This window comes from Rhincodon typus, chromosome 3, assembly GCF_021869965.1.
Source record: "Rhincodon typus isolate 14 chromosome 3, sRhiTyp1.1, whole genome shotgun sequence".
Taxonomy (NCBI): Eukaryota; Metazoa; Chordata; class Chondrichthyes; order Orectolobiformes; family Rhincodontidae; genus Rhincodon; species Rhincodon typus.
Window position 1 is genome coordinate 82113007 of NC_063334.1, and position 16063 is coordinate 82129069.

The 16063-nt window shown below is 38.1% G+C and overlaps 1 protein-coding gene across 1 annotated transcript in view; it reads left to right on the top strand.

The window, feature by feature from the left end:
- Positions 1-16063, top strand: part of LOC125481813 (tetratricopeptide repeat protein 37-like) — a 190069-nt gene that overhangs the window by 170544 nt on the left and 3462 nt on the right. The window contains exons 4-10 of the mRNA XM_048593731.1: positions 554-645; positions 2643-2718; positions 4717-4857; positions 6836-6934; positions 10872-10980; positions 11816-11956; positions 14390-14491. Of these exons, the coding sequence (XP_048449688.1) occupies positions 554-645; positions 2643-2718; positions 4717-4857; positions 6836-6934; positions 10872-10980; positions 11816-11956; positions 14390-14491 (760 nt within the window). The remainder of the gene's footprint in view (positions 1-553; positions 646-2642; positions 2719-4716; positions 4858-6835; positions 6935-10871; positions 10981-11815; positions 11957-14389; positions 14492-16063) is intronic.

The following is a 16063-nucleotide window of genomic DNA, read 5'->3' on the forward strand; positions in this document are numbered from 1 at the left end:
TGCTGCCAGACCTGCTGAGCTTTTCCAGCAACTTTGTTTTTGTTCCTGATTTACAGCATCTGCAGTTCTTTTGGTTTTTAAAACCGGGCATATTGGGTGAGTGGAACTTGGTGCAAGATAGGATAAAAGTAGCAATCTTTTTGGAGTAGTTGTGTTGTACGGGGGCTGAATGCTTCAGCAAGTGAACATTGTGATTGTTAAGTCAAATGACAAGTTCACATGCTAACGACATGGATAGAGGTTTAAACAATATGCAGTAAGACTTACAATGTTGCAGTGATGCAAGTAGATTGTCTTTGTGATGGACATGTTATAGTGTTGAATTCTCAGCTAGAGTTGAATAAGATGTTAAAGTAGTGTAAAGTATGGTTCAGCTGAGCATCGTGTAGAAAATCTTGTCTACCCCACCCACCCCACTCAACTCTTCAAAAAACAGTGATTGTAAAATTTAGGAGCAAAAATACATAAATTTTCTTCTATAAATTCTAATAATTTGTCTTTGTGCAAGCAGTGTGAGGAGGAACTAGAATATAATGACTTGTTTTCTTTTCAGGGGTTGCTAAATCTTTGTGAGAAGAGCAATACATCTGACAACAAGCATGAGCTGTTGGGAATTTATCAGAAGCTAATGAAATTGTATGAAAGGTAGCCTGTTTGAATCAATTGAACTTGTGTTTGTATGATGATGAGTTTGTCTATCCAAGTTTGCTTTGGAGCTGTAGGAACATTTTTCTGATGAAGGGTCTAGGCCCGAAACGTCAGCCTTCCTGCTCCTATGATGCTGCTTGGCCTGCTGTGTTCATCCAGCTCTACACCTTGTTACCTTTGCTTTGGAGCTTTTGCTTTTGTTTGTTCCTTTGTCTTTCTGCTCCTGAAAAAAGACAGAATGTATGTTCAGAGGAATGTTACTTAAATATTGAATTCAAATATACAGCTTCATTCAACAATCTATTTTAATTTATTGTTCTTACCACTCTTTAATTCACTTCTTGTTCTGCAGAATAAATTGAGATTACTTGACTGTTGCTCCCAATTTTTTAAAAGAACTTGCCAATTTCCGCAGAATCACATCCAAAAGAAATAATATTACTATAGTTTCAGGTTTCCCTTTTAACATTACGCAGTAATTCACTAACTGGAAGAAACTTGCTATAGGTATATGATTGTTCTAAAGTTACACTTGCAACTACTATCCAAATGTTGGCTGTCCCCAAAAGGGAAAGATCTATATTTGGCTGTGAATGTAATGGTGCCTTAATATATGGTTACTTGTATACAGCAAGTGGCCAGGCTAGTTTGGAATTTCAGGCGTTAATGACCTACATAGACCATCTGTCAACGTTGGGAATAGTATTAGCCAAAATGGCAAGTCACAAACATGATTTTGTGAACTAGAACTGACTGATTTTTGGAATAAAAATGAGGTATTACAAGTTTATCTTCTAGCCAGTGCTGTGATACGCCCTACTAAATTCCTGTGTTGCTCCTACAAATAAGCAAATTGCCTCTAGAAATTCTAGGACAACTTGTATAATGGCACAATGGTGACAAGGTGAAATTGCTTCAGAGATTGTAGAAACAAACTGATAGATATGGCAACTTGCTTTCATTATGTAAATTTGTGTGATATTTATCACCTACTTAGAGGGCTTACCTTGTTATCGTAGAGGTCTGTGGCCAGACTAATGATTTATAAAGATAGTTTTATCATAACTATTTACATAGAAGATCATTCAGTTTTCAAATGCATAATTCTGTTGTTACCAAGCCCAACAAAACAAGTAATATTCTTCAGTAACACCATGCTGCTGTCAGGTCAAGAAAGACATTTTCTTTATCACACAAGTAAATATTGAGGCTTATGACTTTCACTGCCAGTGTGATGCCACATACGTATATTCCGTACATCCCAAAGGTTGTATTAACTAGCATGTCACTGTTTTGTAACAAGCAGAGAATTGACTAAACTGAAACAGCCTGGGTTTGCACAACTCGGTGTCCAATTTCAGATGTGATTTTATGATTGACCAACACTCCACAAAACAATCCAGATTGTGCTAAAAATTACACTATCAACCAGTTTAGTATCATCAGTCAGGCTCACAATGTGGCTCACTTGTGCGTGTTAGATGTTACATATATTCACACACAGGGCCTCCTCCCTTGGAAACAGAAAGCACATGTCCACACATTGTACACTTTTCAACAAAACCAACACTGAGTGTGCAACGATTCTCGGGTGCATTCTCCATGGCAGATCTAGACCAACCCAAGTCAGCTTGTCAGGTTTGAACTTCATCAAAAGTTTGACTGTTAACTATTTCCTGGTGCAGTCTTCATGGCAACAACCAGGCCAAAATTGACTTCCCAACCAATTAGCACCTTTCATGCAATAAAATTTGTTGTACCTTTGAAATTTGGTGTTTTGATTCTGTCCTAATGAGTTCAAGTCAAAAAGCTTTGACACCAAGTCTGTTTTGTTTTGGTAACAGCCCTGTAGTTCTGTACTACCAAAGCATAATTTATCTCCTTTTCCATTCTCAAACCAAATCCACGTGCTGGCATTATTTATTTTCAGATGCTCCATCAATTATTTGTTACCACAAACATAAAATTTCAAATTTTTTTTTCTCATTCTGTAGTTCGGACAAACAGAAATGGCATGAAGTCTGCTTAAAGTTAGTTGATCTCTACCATCAAGAAAAGAATTATCTAGAGGTGAGTGAATTTAGATATTGTTGGACATATATAGTCCATTAATATAGGTATCTTAAAAAGCAGAAAAGATGTAACTGTTTGGGAATTTCCTGGATTGAAAACAATTGTTACCTTTTTTTGGAAAATGAATTCATCAGTTTAATATGTGCCATGATCAGCTTGCAATTTACACAAAGTCAAATGACTTTAAAGAAAAAGTCAAAGAATGCTTTTAGGGAGTTAAGAGATGGTATTTATGACCTTTTAATTGCTGGAAAACCTAGCCTTGGAAAAGATTACAAGGGGACTCTCTTAGAATCATCCCTTGGCAACTCTTTCTGGACTCTTATTTCTGTTTCACAGACGTAGTTGGTCAGTAAATAAGAAAATCCAGGAGTAGTAACTGTCTCCCCCTCTCTGTCTCACCCATGCTCTGTCTGACATCCTTCCCTCCCTCCCGCTGTCAGTAAAAGTAAAAACCTTATAAAGTTTCCAAACATCAGGATTTCTGACCATTTTAAATCCTGAAAAGCTGAACTGTAACCACTTTCTAAAGACTCTCTGGTCCAACTTGATTTCAACCTGAACTGAAGGTTTTCCATCTGACTTGTCTGTTAGCAATTCAGTTTGTCAGTGGGAAACTTTGGGCCATGAGAATTCATGAAATTCTATCCTTTTTCTTCAGAACCATGGCCGGCACAGATATTTATTTTCTTTTGCCTTTTTTGATTTCAAAAAATATCATTGCTATAGAATCGGTTGTCGTTTGTGTTACATAAATGTGTCTGTTTGGGATTAAGGGAATATAGTTCTAATTCTGATCTAGAGTTTAGATATTCACCAGTGTTTGCTATTTGTTTTAAGAATAGGCTTTGTGTTGTATTAAGTAGATTATTTTACATTAACTAAAGTCTAGTGAGCCTGTCTTTTGTTGGTCATTTTGGTGATTGTATGAAAACATTTTACCTGGTGCAACTGATGGGGTGGGGTGGTGGGACTTGAGCACATTCCTCACAGTCACCATATGGATGGGGGTCAGAGCTGGATACTTGGACACACAACAGGTAACTGTAGTAGTAATTGGTAAAAGATAAAAGGACTGGATTTCTCATTTTTAAAAAAAAACAAAACTGGCATTGGAAGTAGCTAAAACTTTCTTGCAGATGGAGGAATTAACTCTGATTGGTTTACAAGATTTAACTGAAGCCAAACTAATAGAATTTGCAAATGAGTTAACATGGAGATGCCTGCAAAAAGCTAAGGCGTTGGCAATGGTTGACATATTAGTTCAGCATTTGGAGTTTGTGGAAATACAAGAGTAGGGGCTACACTAAGTGGTGAGTCAATTGAGCGAGCAAGAAGTCAGTTGCAGTTAAAGAAGCTTGAGAATGATAAAGAAATGAAATTAAAAAGATGCTGAACTGTATAAAACATGAACTTGAGGTAAAAGAAAGCGCATTTCAGACCAAGTGAAGAGGAGAGAAGGGTAATACTGAATTACTTCACTGTTTTCTGAGGCACCTTGATGCCATTCCCATTTGAGTGCCATCTTAAGATTAAAGGCAGCTACTCAGATTTAGTTTTGTTATTATTTAAGGCATATGAACATAATTCAACACTAGGTAGCAATTTTCAAATGAGAATGAATTGATTATTAAAATTCTCTTATTAGCCCCTAAGCAATTATTGATTATACTATTTTGCTTTCTGAAGGTAAAATTTCTGGAGAATGTGTAAATGAGTAGCCAGTGGTCCAAGTTTAGTTTAGGAACCTGCATGTCTTCCAAGATGATTATAGTTTGCAATGCTATTGTTAAGAAAATATTTCACCTAGAATTATGACTTGCCCCTTTCCATTTTCACTGATGCTTTACAACTTGAGCCATCTATTCCAATCCTACTCTCCTGCTTACTCTCCATTTATCATCATTACTCTTTAATCTTAGTGTATTTGCTCTAATTCCTCAAACTCTGTTTTGAACTGTGTTTCCCTCATCACTGATAACACATCTGTTGTAGGTTGCCAAAACATGGAGTCGATTGATACAGCTAAAACAAATTGATGGAGCTAGTAAACAAGAGCTTCATCAGATGTGGAGGAAGATGATCCAGTTACTTGCAGACAAAGTAGAGAGTCAGGATAATGAAACCCAACAGCTGGTAAAAACTTTTCATGCATATTAATATGATTTCTGTTATAAGTAATTCAATTTCATAAGTTTACAAATGATTAATATACCACACAAAACTGTTGTGTTCAATTTAATTTCCCTTTGAAGGGATGAAATGCATAATTTAATATATGGGGAAAAAAGTTTAACTCAGCTGTTTGCCGGTACAGGATTGAAAGTTGTGGTTGATGTTTTTAGAATGGAACTACTAACCATTTTGTGCAGTGACAAAAACTGTGAAAGGAGTCTTCTGACAATGGGATGGTTTGTTTCCCAGTCTGAAAAACCAGAGAAAAATATTTACCTTTTCCTTTTCCTTTTCCTGTGTACTTACACTTCTGAGACCAGGGATATGCTTGAATGGTGGACCAGTGCACTCTCAGTAACAATTAGTTTTGTTTGTTAATTCCCTTGTTCAGTGAGTTTATTCACAGCCTCAAACTTAATAGAATCTCTCTCAGTTCTGGAGTATAATTATGGATGTAGCTACCAACATGTGCCTTGAACTAGAATATGTCCTCAAGCCTGAAGAAAATAGCATTCAGCCAGTGAAGAGGCTGGTTAATTCAACAAGCTGTTTTCTTCATTCAACAGCCACTGTGTTGACTGAAATACATAGTTAGTTGGAACCGTACATATCCAAAAATCCACTGTATGATCTTACAGATGAAAGCAAAATGCTGCATTTCAGTAAAGAATTTCAAAACTAAAGGAGCATATAAATTTAGTGTAGAAAAATGAAATAAATATTTTGTTGAAGATATTGTTAATGGCTTAAATGGGCAAAAGCACCTTATCAAAATAAATTTAGTCATCAGCACTTGCCTTAAATATTGCTTTTGATCTTTCAAATGTCTCTCAAACCAATTAAGTACAGCATTGAAATAGCTACAATTTGATTAACTGACCATGATATTTCTGACTTTGAAAACAATATTATTGCCTTCGCTATGATATCCTAAGTAATTCCTCTTAGCTGTAATTCATATGGGTTTTGACATAGCAAACAAAGATAAATTTATAATTTGTAAAGCTTGGATTGTATGTGCCACGTCCTTGTGTAGGTGGCAAAAAAGCTGTGAGGCTGTAAGGAATTAATATTTGCAAACTGCAGACAGATGTCATGTGATCGAATGTTTGTGATTGACTTTCAAGGATTATGTCAATATATTTTTCACCCTCAGCTGAAACTGATGTGTTTTTGACGTTGTACTGAGTCAGAGGTAAAACTTCTATGACTTATTACAATGACAGCAAAAATCCATTTTATAGTTGCTGTGAGAGGTTTTCACTTTAAACCAGCAAATGTCATAAATTGTGCAGGGTAGAAAGATGGTTTTTAGATGGGGATGAAACACATGTCTTAGGATGATTGAAATAAATCTTCTTTTGGTCTTGGAACATAAAGTTGATAAAAATAATTTATAGAATTGAAGGTCCTAAATAAAAACTACAGATTAAGATAATTATTACTGTTAAATTTTGTTAGTTGCAAGTATCTTTTCAGTTTGACTTGGTGGTAGTAATCATGGTTCCAAGTCAGAAGACTGTTCTTGGATTCAAACTCCACTCTAGAATTTGAGCATATAAACTTGACTAACATGTTGCAGTGCCTGGGGAGTACTGTATTGTTGGAGCATCTTTGGAATGAAACTTCAAACCGAAATACCACTCATCATCTTACAAGGATGAAAACGATCACTTTGAATTTGAGCTAGGCAGTTTCCCATTGTCTTCAGCAACAAATAACTTTCATTCAACATTGTTAAATAGATTAAGTTGTTTAATTGTTTTTGGAACTTTGCTAAGATAAATTTGATTACTGTTTTTGGCTACATTATAAGAGTGATTATATTGCATACTTTGTTATGTAGTCCTTTGGGACATCTGAGATTATGAAAGATGTTATATAAATGTAATGATTTTTAAAATTCTAATGTACCACTAATTCTCTGTTCTTTGTGTAGTTGATAACAGCTTTTGAAAATGTCCTTTCTTCCATGGACAAGATTCCAAGTGATAGCCATCAGAAGCTTTCCACCGATTATGTTAAATTTCTATCAAAAGTAAGCCTTTTTTCACTTGTTCACAAGCTGTGATCACTTGTGGCGAGGCCAGGATGTATTGTCCGTCTCTAACTGTCATTGAGAAGGTGGTGACGATCTGTGTTCTTGAACTGCTGAAGTCTTCATGGTAAAGGTCGTCCCATGGTACTGTTAGAAAATTCCTACATTTTGACTCCGCGATGGTGAAGGAATGTGCTGTTTTCCAACTCTGGATGCTTTGGGACTTGGAGAAGAATTAAACATGTGATGGTTGCATTTGCTACCTGTGTGTTCCTGGCTGGCATAAATTGAATTTGGCAGGTGCAGTCAGAAGCACATTGACACATTGCTGCAGTGTACACACTACTGTTGTTTTGGGCTGTAATACAATAAATGATACACAACATTGTGTTTTGGACCATTGGAAGAAACAAGTGTTTAAGCTGGTGGATGTTGTGCAGTTCAAGTGGGCTGCTTTGTCATGGATGCTATCAAAGTTGATGAATACTTTGACCTATTACAAGGTGTGGTAGCACACTACTTATGTGACTAGACCATTTTATTAGGAGCAGGAGTAGGCCAGTTGGTCCTCAAAACTTGCTCCACCACCTAATAAGATCACGATTGATTTGATAGTATTTGCAATTCCATTTTCATGACTCTACCACTCCCCATATCCTCTTGGTATCCCTGCAATTACCAAGTCCCCACAATTTCTTTTGTTTTATCTTTTAATAAGATCACTTCTCAATTTTATCGACTCTAATAAACACAACCTGTTCAACCTTTCTTCAAATAGAGAGCCTTTCATCCCAGGAGTGGGTTGAATTAATTTTCTCTAAACTGCTTCTTTCACAATTCTATCCCTTCTCAAACAAGCATTGCTAACCCCAGGATCTGCTTGATGGAGAATTAGATGTTGGTACGCCCATTCAATGGCAGGGGAAAGGTGGTTGAACACTTGTTTTCGAAGGGATGGACCTTGCCTGGTGCTTGTGTGTAAACTTCTCATTTAATGACCTCTAGTTAAATGTTAAACAGGACCTTCTGCAAGTGACCACTGACTGCTTTAGTATTTGAGGAGTTAGGAATGGTGCTGAACAATGTATAATCATGGGTGAAAATACCCACTCGTGATGTTATATTGGATAGAAGGCCTTGATGAGGGAGCTGGTGGTGTTGGGTCTAGGAGCTACAACAGCAAAAGGAATGAACGGTCTTAAACAACCACAGTATCTTCATTTGGTTGTATTGCAGCCAGTTCCAGAATTTTGGGAGTTTCAGGAGTTTGACCCACTAATGTAGTTCCAGGTCAGGGTAGTGTGTGGCTTAGAGGGAAACTTGCAATTTGTGATGTTCCCATGCATCTGCTGACCATGGTGCTATTGGAGGAAGCTTTGCGTGTTACTGCAGTTCATTATATAGATGGTACACACTACTGCCACTGTGCAACGGTGATGATGGCAGTGAAGCTTGAAGTTGGTGGATGGATTGCCATTCAATCAGGGTGCTTGTCTTGAGTGAAGTTGAACCTTTTTGAGTGTTGTTGGAGCTGCACCAATTCAGGCAAGTAGAGTGTGTTCCATTGCACTCTCCAACCTTTTACTTTGTAGATGGTGGACAAATTTTGGGGAGTCAGGAGGGGAGTTACTTACTGCAGTATTACGAGAAACTGATGTGCTCTTTTAGCCACAGTATTTATGTGGCTGATCCAGTTCACTTTCACTCCATGGTAACCCCCAGGATGTTGGCAGTTGGAGATTCAGCGGTGGTACTGTTATTGAATACCCAGGGGTGATAGTTAGATTCTCTCTAGTTGGAGATGGTCATTGCCTGGGACTTGTGTGGAGAGACAGTTACTTGCCACTTATCAGCCCAAGTCTAAATGTTGTCTAGATCTTGCTGCATGTAGACATTGACTCCTGAGATACTGAAGTTGTCCTAAATAGTGCTGATCGTTATACAGTCATAAGTGAACATTCTACTTATGACCTTATGAAGAGAAGGTCATCGATGAAGCAGCTGAAAATGGTTGGTACTAGGACGACATCATCCTGAGGAACTTGTGCAGTGATGTCCTGGGTGTGAGATGATTGACCCACAACTACTACTGTCTTCCTTTGTATCAGGTATGACCTCAACCAAGAGAGCATTTCCACCCTAATTGCCATTAACCTAATTTTGCTACGGCTTCTTGATGTCCTTCTCTGTCAAGTGCTGCTTTTATGTTTAAAGACAGTCAGTCGTATCTCAACTCTGGAGTCAGCCTTTTTGTCCATAATGAACCAACGCTGTAATGAGGTCAGGAGCCAAGTGATCTTGATGGAGCCCAAACTGAGCGACAGTGCGCATATAGTTCCTTTGCTATTACAACTTGATGGCATTATCCAAGACCCCTTCCATCACTTTGTTAATGATCAACAGTAGACTCCTAAGTAGTAGTTGGCTAGGTTGTATCTGTTTTGCTTTTTGTATGCATAATATGCCTGACAGTTTTCCATATTGAGATAAATGCCTCCATTGTATCTGTTCTGAAACAGCTTTGATAGGGTATGGCAACTACTAGAGGGCCAGTCTTTAGTACTACTGTTGGAGTATTGTAAGGGCATATAGCCTTTGCAGTATCAAATGTCTACAAGCATTTCTGATATCATGTGGAGTGAAATTGATTTGGTTGACATCTAGCATTTGCGCTGCTGGAATCTTCAGATAGAGGCTGAAACTGATCATTTATTTGGCACAACTGGCTAACAACGGATGCAAATACTTCAGCCTTGTTTTATGCACTGATGTGCTGGCCACCCCATGTCATTGAGAATGGGGATGTTTGTGTCGCTTCCATCTCCTGTTCGTTGTTTTAATTGTCCAATGCCATTCGTGAATGGATGTGGCAGAACTGTAGAGTTTAGATCTAATCTGCTGTTTGTGGGATCACTTTACCCTGTTTATCGCTTCTTCCTTCTACTGTTTGGCATGCGAATAGTCCTATGCTGCATCTTCACCAGGTTGACATCTCATTTTTAGGTATGTCTGTTACTGCTTCTGGCATGCTCTTCTGCAGTCTTCATTGAACCACTGTTGATTTCCTAGCTTGATAGTCCTGGTAGAGCGGGGGATATTCCAGGCCATGAGAACTCTGGGTGTGGTTAAATTTGTTTCTGCTGTTAATGACCCCCAGTGCCTCGTTGATGCTCAGTTTTGAGTTGCTAGATCCGTTCCATGTCTGTCTCATTTCGGACAGTGGTAATGGTTCAAACATGGCGGAAGTATCTTCGACGCGAAGTCAGACTTTGGCTCCACAAGTACTATATGGTACTCCCTCTGATTCTATTTGCATTTTCAACAGGTAAATAAATTTTATCCACTTGATGGTTTCCTTACGACATGCCACAGACCTAATCCAGAGCCATGACCTTTGGGACTCAGCCAACTTGGTTAACATTGCTGTTAACGTTGATGCTAACATTGTGATGGAAAGCAGCATCTTCCACCCAGAGTACATCTATTTCTTCGCCATCCTCAGTGCTTCATTTGTGAATGTGTTCATGGAATATTTGGATGGATAAGCTAATATATAGTTGGTAATACAGAAGTGCGTTAAGCAATTAATGCATTTTAATTGAATATATTTTGTTTTGATAATGAATCAATAATTATATTTCTTAGGAACCTATTTGATAGATTTTTTTTTTTTTAAAACCTGAAATAGATAAGGCATATATATATTTGGTCATTTTAGATACTAGACAATGTATTTGTATTTTTATTTTGTGTTACAACCATGGTGTATTGGCATTCCAGCGATGATGTACTTCTCCAGCTTCAGTTATAACACAATCCATGATTTATGAAATGTCTTATTTTACTTCTACTTTTGTTAAGTTTGCTTAAAATCAGAGCCTTCATAGTTTAAAAAAAAATGTATTTACATAACTTCATTAAAAATTCTTTCTTTCAGCTGCCACATGAAGAAAATAAGCTAAAACTAGCATGTGAAACTTTGATAACCCAATATCCTAATTCATCATCTTCACTTGAAGTACTTGCCATGCATTTTATCCAGAAAGGTAGTTATTTTTGTGATTTTAAAATAATAACTTTTTGGAGTATAGACACGCAGTGGTTCAGGTATCCCGAAGCAGTAAAGTATCCATAATTTTGCACAAATTGTCAGCCTCTCAGTGAATTAATAAAGATTTAATTGTCTGAGTACTGAAGAAATTTATACTCTTACGTTAAAAGGCACTATCTTGATGCTAGAGTTAAGGACCATTATTGAAATAAAACCAAGAGGATTGTTTCTTTGGACAGTGCTAGTTTAATTTGTATGTAATGTTGACATTTGCGCACACGCTGCAGGAAAGAGCACAACTTCCAAACACTGGCACTTTTTATCTTGATAAAAATAACATGCTCAATTTTCGAAAGGGAAAATTCTTTGAATAAGAAAGCAATTTATTGATCTAGAACTGAGTCTTAAAGAATTTATCTTAACTGGAGGGGCTTTGGTGCAGGTTAACAAAGAATATTTCAGTCTAAATTAACCTTTAACCTTTAAAACTTCTCAATCAACATATTTAAACTGACTGGCATAGAACATTTCAAGTGCTTCCTGATAAACTTCAGTTTCTCTATTAGCTATTTTGCAGGGATACTATTGTAATTGGGTTGTTTCTTAACACGTTACTGTCAAAGCATGTTTGTTCTCTGTCCTATTGTCTTTCACATGCTTTAGAAGCTTGCTATTGATAGTGTTAGTAGCAAACGTCTGCAGTGTGCGAAGGATACATTTTAAAGATTGTGTCATTCTTATTCAGATAGATAATCTTTTTATCAAGTTTGTAGTGGTGCATAATTTATTGATTATGTTATTGTATTAAACCATCTTCTAATTTTAACCAGAATGCTTTAGTGACGAAGCTTTACAATGTTATTCAAGACTTAATACAATTGAACCAACAAATGGGCTAGGTCTTATTGGAGTTGGAATCAAAGCTATGCAAGAAAAGAAGTATGAAGAAGCTGCAAAGAACTTAACTGAAGGTAGGTTTATTGAGTGTTTCATTTGGAATTGTGCTTCTATGATAAGTCTATAATAATAGACTATAATATACCATTTGTAATGTGTCTGTTTCAGCAAATCTCTGAAAATTAATCTGATTGCATTATTTCATGATTTTCAAAAGCATGTTTAGTCAAAATGTAACATTTTGATTTTGATTTTTCTATTTGCAATTGCTTGTTGACTAAAAGCAAAATACTCTGAATGCTAGAAATCTTGTGATGACTTCCTCAAAAGTGTTATATTACGCTTGAAATATTACCTCTGTTTCCTGCTCTGCAGATACTACCAGACTTGCTGAGTTTCTACAGCATCTTCTGTTTTTATTGCTGATTATTTAGGCCAGGATATTTTGTATTTTTCACACTGGTTTGTGGGTTCATATTATTCCAAGTTCAGAAAAGATGTGATCAGCTAGCTGTAAGCATTATCCTTTTAAAATAAGTTGGACTAGTTTCAACCTAACCTCTGATGGTTACTGGTTCCAAGCACAAAACTGTCTTAGCGTGACACATGCATGGAAACATGGGTGCATACGCAGAGTCAATTGGTTGGTTCATTTATGAAAGTGATCATTGTATGAAGTGAAAAATGAAACTACTTGGAGTTAAAGCAACTGTTGGGGCAGTGTAAGGATAACTTCATGCTATTTAAGACCATAAGACATAGGAGCAGAAATTAGGCCGTTCGGCCCATCGAGTCTGCTCCGCCATTCAATCATGGCTGATAAGTTCCTCAACCCCATTCTCCCACTTTCTCCCCGTAACCCTTGATAATCAAGAACCTATCTATCTCAGCCTTAAATGTACTGAATGACCTGGCCTCCACAGCCTTCTGTGGCAGTGGATTCCATAGATTCAACCACTCTCTGGCTGAAGAAATTTCTCCTTCTCTCTGTTCTAAAAGGTCTTCCCTTTACTCTAAGGATATGCCCTCAGGTCCTAGTCTCTCCTACCAATGGAAGCATCTTCCCAACATCCATTTTGTCCAGGCCATTCAGTATTCTGTAAGTTTCAATTAGATCCCCCCTCATTCTTCTAAACTCCAATGAGTATAGTCCCAGAGTCCTCAAACATTCCTCAAGTGTTAAGCTTTCCATTCTTGTGAACCTCCTCTGAACCCGCTCCAGCGCCAGTACATCCTTCCTGAGATATGGGACTCAAAACTGCACACAATACTCCAAATGTGGCCTGACCAGAGCCTTATCAAGTCTTAGTAGTACATCCCTGCTTTTATATTCAAGTCCTCTCAATAAATGCCAACGTTGCATTTGCCTTCCTGACTACTGACTCAACCTGTAAGTTTGCCTTCAGAGAATCTGGACTAGAACTCCCAAGTCTCTTTGCACTTCAGACTTCTGAACTTTCTCCCCATTTAGAAAATAGTCCATGCTTTTATTCTTCTTACCAAAGTGCATGACGTCCCACTTTCTCACGTTGTACTCCATATGCCACTTCTTTTCCCACTCTAATAACCTGCCCAAATCCTTCTGCAGCCTCCCCACCTCCTCAATACTACCTGTCCCTCCACCTATCTTTATATCGTCTGAAAACTTAGCCAGAATGCCCACAGTTCCTTCATCTAGATCATTAACGTATAAAGTGAAAAGTTGTGGTCCCAACACTGACTCTTGTGGAACACCACTTGTCACTGGCTGCCATCCTGAGAAAGACCCTTTTATCTCCACTTTCTGCTTTTTGCCAGACAGCCAATCTTCTATCCCTGCTAGCACCTTGCCTCTAACACCATGGAAGCGGAAATGTACTTCATTATTTAGCATTAAGTGAGTTCACTTTTAAGCAACCCACAAGTTCACTTCAAATAGCTCATCAAATGTATTTATAACAAATCAAAATAAATTTCAGTTGCATATGTGCAGTTTTGGATGTGGTGCAGTCACATTTTGAAATGGTCAACAAATAACCAGTTTCAAAACATTTTGCGGTGTTAATTATAAATTAAAATAGACTAAAATAGAGTTGTATGAGAAAAGTACTTTGTTTGTCAACTATATGGAATTTTGTGACTTTGTGGAGGTATGTTCTCCAGTAAGTTGACAGTTGCAGCAACTTCTCAATCTTTCCTTCCTTCACTCTCCAGTCAAGCAGCATCTTGAATTTACAATCCTAATTCTTGTTTTCAAATTCTTCCCTTTCTCAGTAATTTCCTCTGGCCCCACAACTCTGAGGTATCGGGTTTCTCCTAGGCACTAAGTTGTGGATTGCTATTCCCAGAGTCCTTCCTCACTTTAATGTTTCATAACATTCCTTGAAACCTACTTCTTTGATCTAATATCCCCATGTGACCTGGTGGTGTCCTAGTGCATCAGGATGTTTTATAATGTTAAATATATGTTGATTGGCCTGAAAATTCTACCTTTTACAAGACTTGAGAGAAATGTCACTATATTACAGGATTAAAGCAGGCACATTCAGCAATTATAGCATGGCTTTACCTAGCAGATATCCAGCTCCGGATGCACAAGTATGAAGCAACAATTACCTCCTGCAGATGTGGTAAGAAATGTTCTTTTCTTTACATACAAGACTGATCATGTGCCAATTGATCTCCCCTATCTTGTTCCTGGATAAAATTGAATATAGCTCTATCTAATTGTCTATTTGTCTCCACTGCTATTTTCCTTTTCATATGTCATCTCATTGCTTGTGCCTCTGTATCAGACCTTTTTCCTCACTTTCTTTGAAATACATGTACTCTTTCATGTACTGAACATCACAATGGAAAAGGCAAGTGTTTTTCTGGTCCAAAAGTTGACCCCAGGTTTCAATCATGACATGCTGCAACTCATTAATAGTAAGCTTTAATTTTTCACTTCACAAATACATGCATTACCCACCAGTATCTTTTAACTGGGATCAAGGAGGTGATACAGGCTGTGTTACAAAGATGTGTGGCATTTTAAGATGTATCCACAAAGAGCAGAACAACAAAGAGGAATGATTCTTCTAAAAAAACAAATGAAGTACAAGGCTGGTTTCAAGCTAAAATTCATAACATTTGGTAGATCATCAAATAGCCACTGAAATGAGGGAATTTGGTGTACAGATATTTCTGCTATATGTATTTTGTTAACGCAAATGGCTGTAACACAATTGATGAGTAATATTTTAACAAAGATCTGGACCTCAAGTTGTCGTTGGAGTTGTTGGTTGGTTCGCTGAGCTGACTGGTTTTTGTGCCAACGTTTCATCCCCCTTCTCGGTGATATCTTCAGTGCTGTCTAACATCCGTTAAAGCGCTGTTGTTCTGTTCGGTTCTGAATTTATATGTTTCAGCCTGTTATGGTGGGTTTTGTCTTTGGCCAACGACCGCACTTTGCCAACTCACAAAGATTAAAGACCCCATACCCACAATGAACAGGACAAATGTGATATACAAAATACCATGCAGCAATTACAAGAAACACTACATAGGACAGACGGGCAGGAAACTTGGTACCAGGATACATGAACACCAACTCACAGCAAAACAGCACAACCATTCTCCCTCGTTTCTATTCACTCCGACAGAGAAGGACATCGGTTTAAATGGGACAAGATAACAGTACTAGGACAAGCAAAATAAAGCATGAGAATTCCTGGAAGAGAGATAGTAGGAACTGCAGATGCTGGAGAATCCGAGACAGCAAGGTGCAGGGCTGGATGAACACAGCAGGCCAAGCAGCATCATAGGAGCAGAGAGGCTGACGTTTCAGGCCTAGACCCTTCATCAGAAAAGGGGGAGGGGAAGGGGGTTTTGAAATAAATAATAGGGAGAGAGTGGGAGGCGGATAGAAGAGGGATAGAGGAGAGGATAGGTGGAGAGGAAACAAACAGGTCGAAGAGGCGGGGATGGAGCCAGTAAAGGTGAGTGTAGGTAGGGAGTTAGGAAGGGGATAGGTCAGTCCAGGGAGGACGGACAGGTCAAGGGGGCGGGATGAGGTTGGTCGGTAGGAGATGGAGGTGCGGCTTGAGGTAGGAGGAGGGGATAGGTGGGAGGAAGAACAGGTTAGGGAGGCAGGGACGAGCTGGACTGGTTTTAGGATGCGGTAGGGGGAGGGGAGATTTTGAAGCTTGTGAAATCCACAT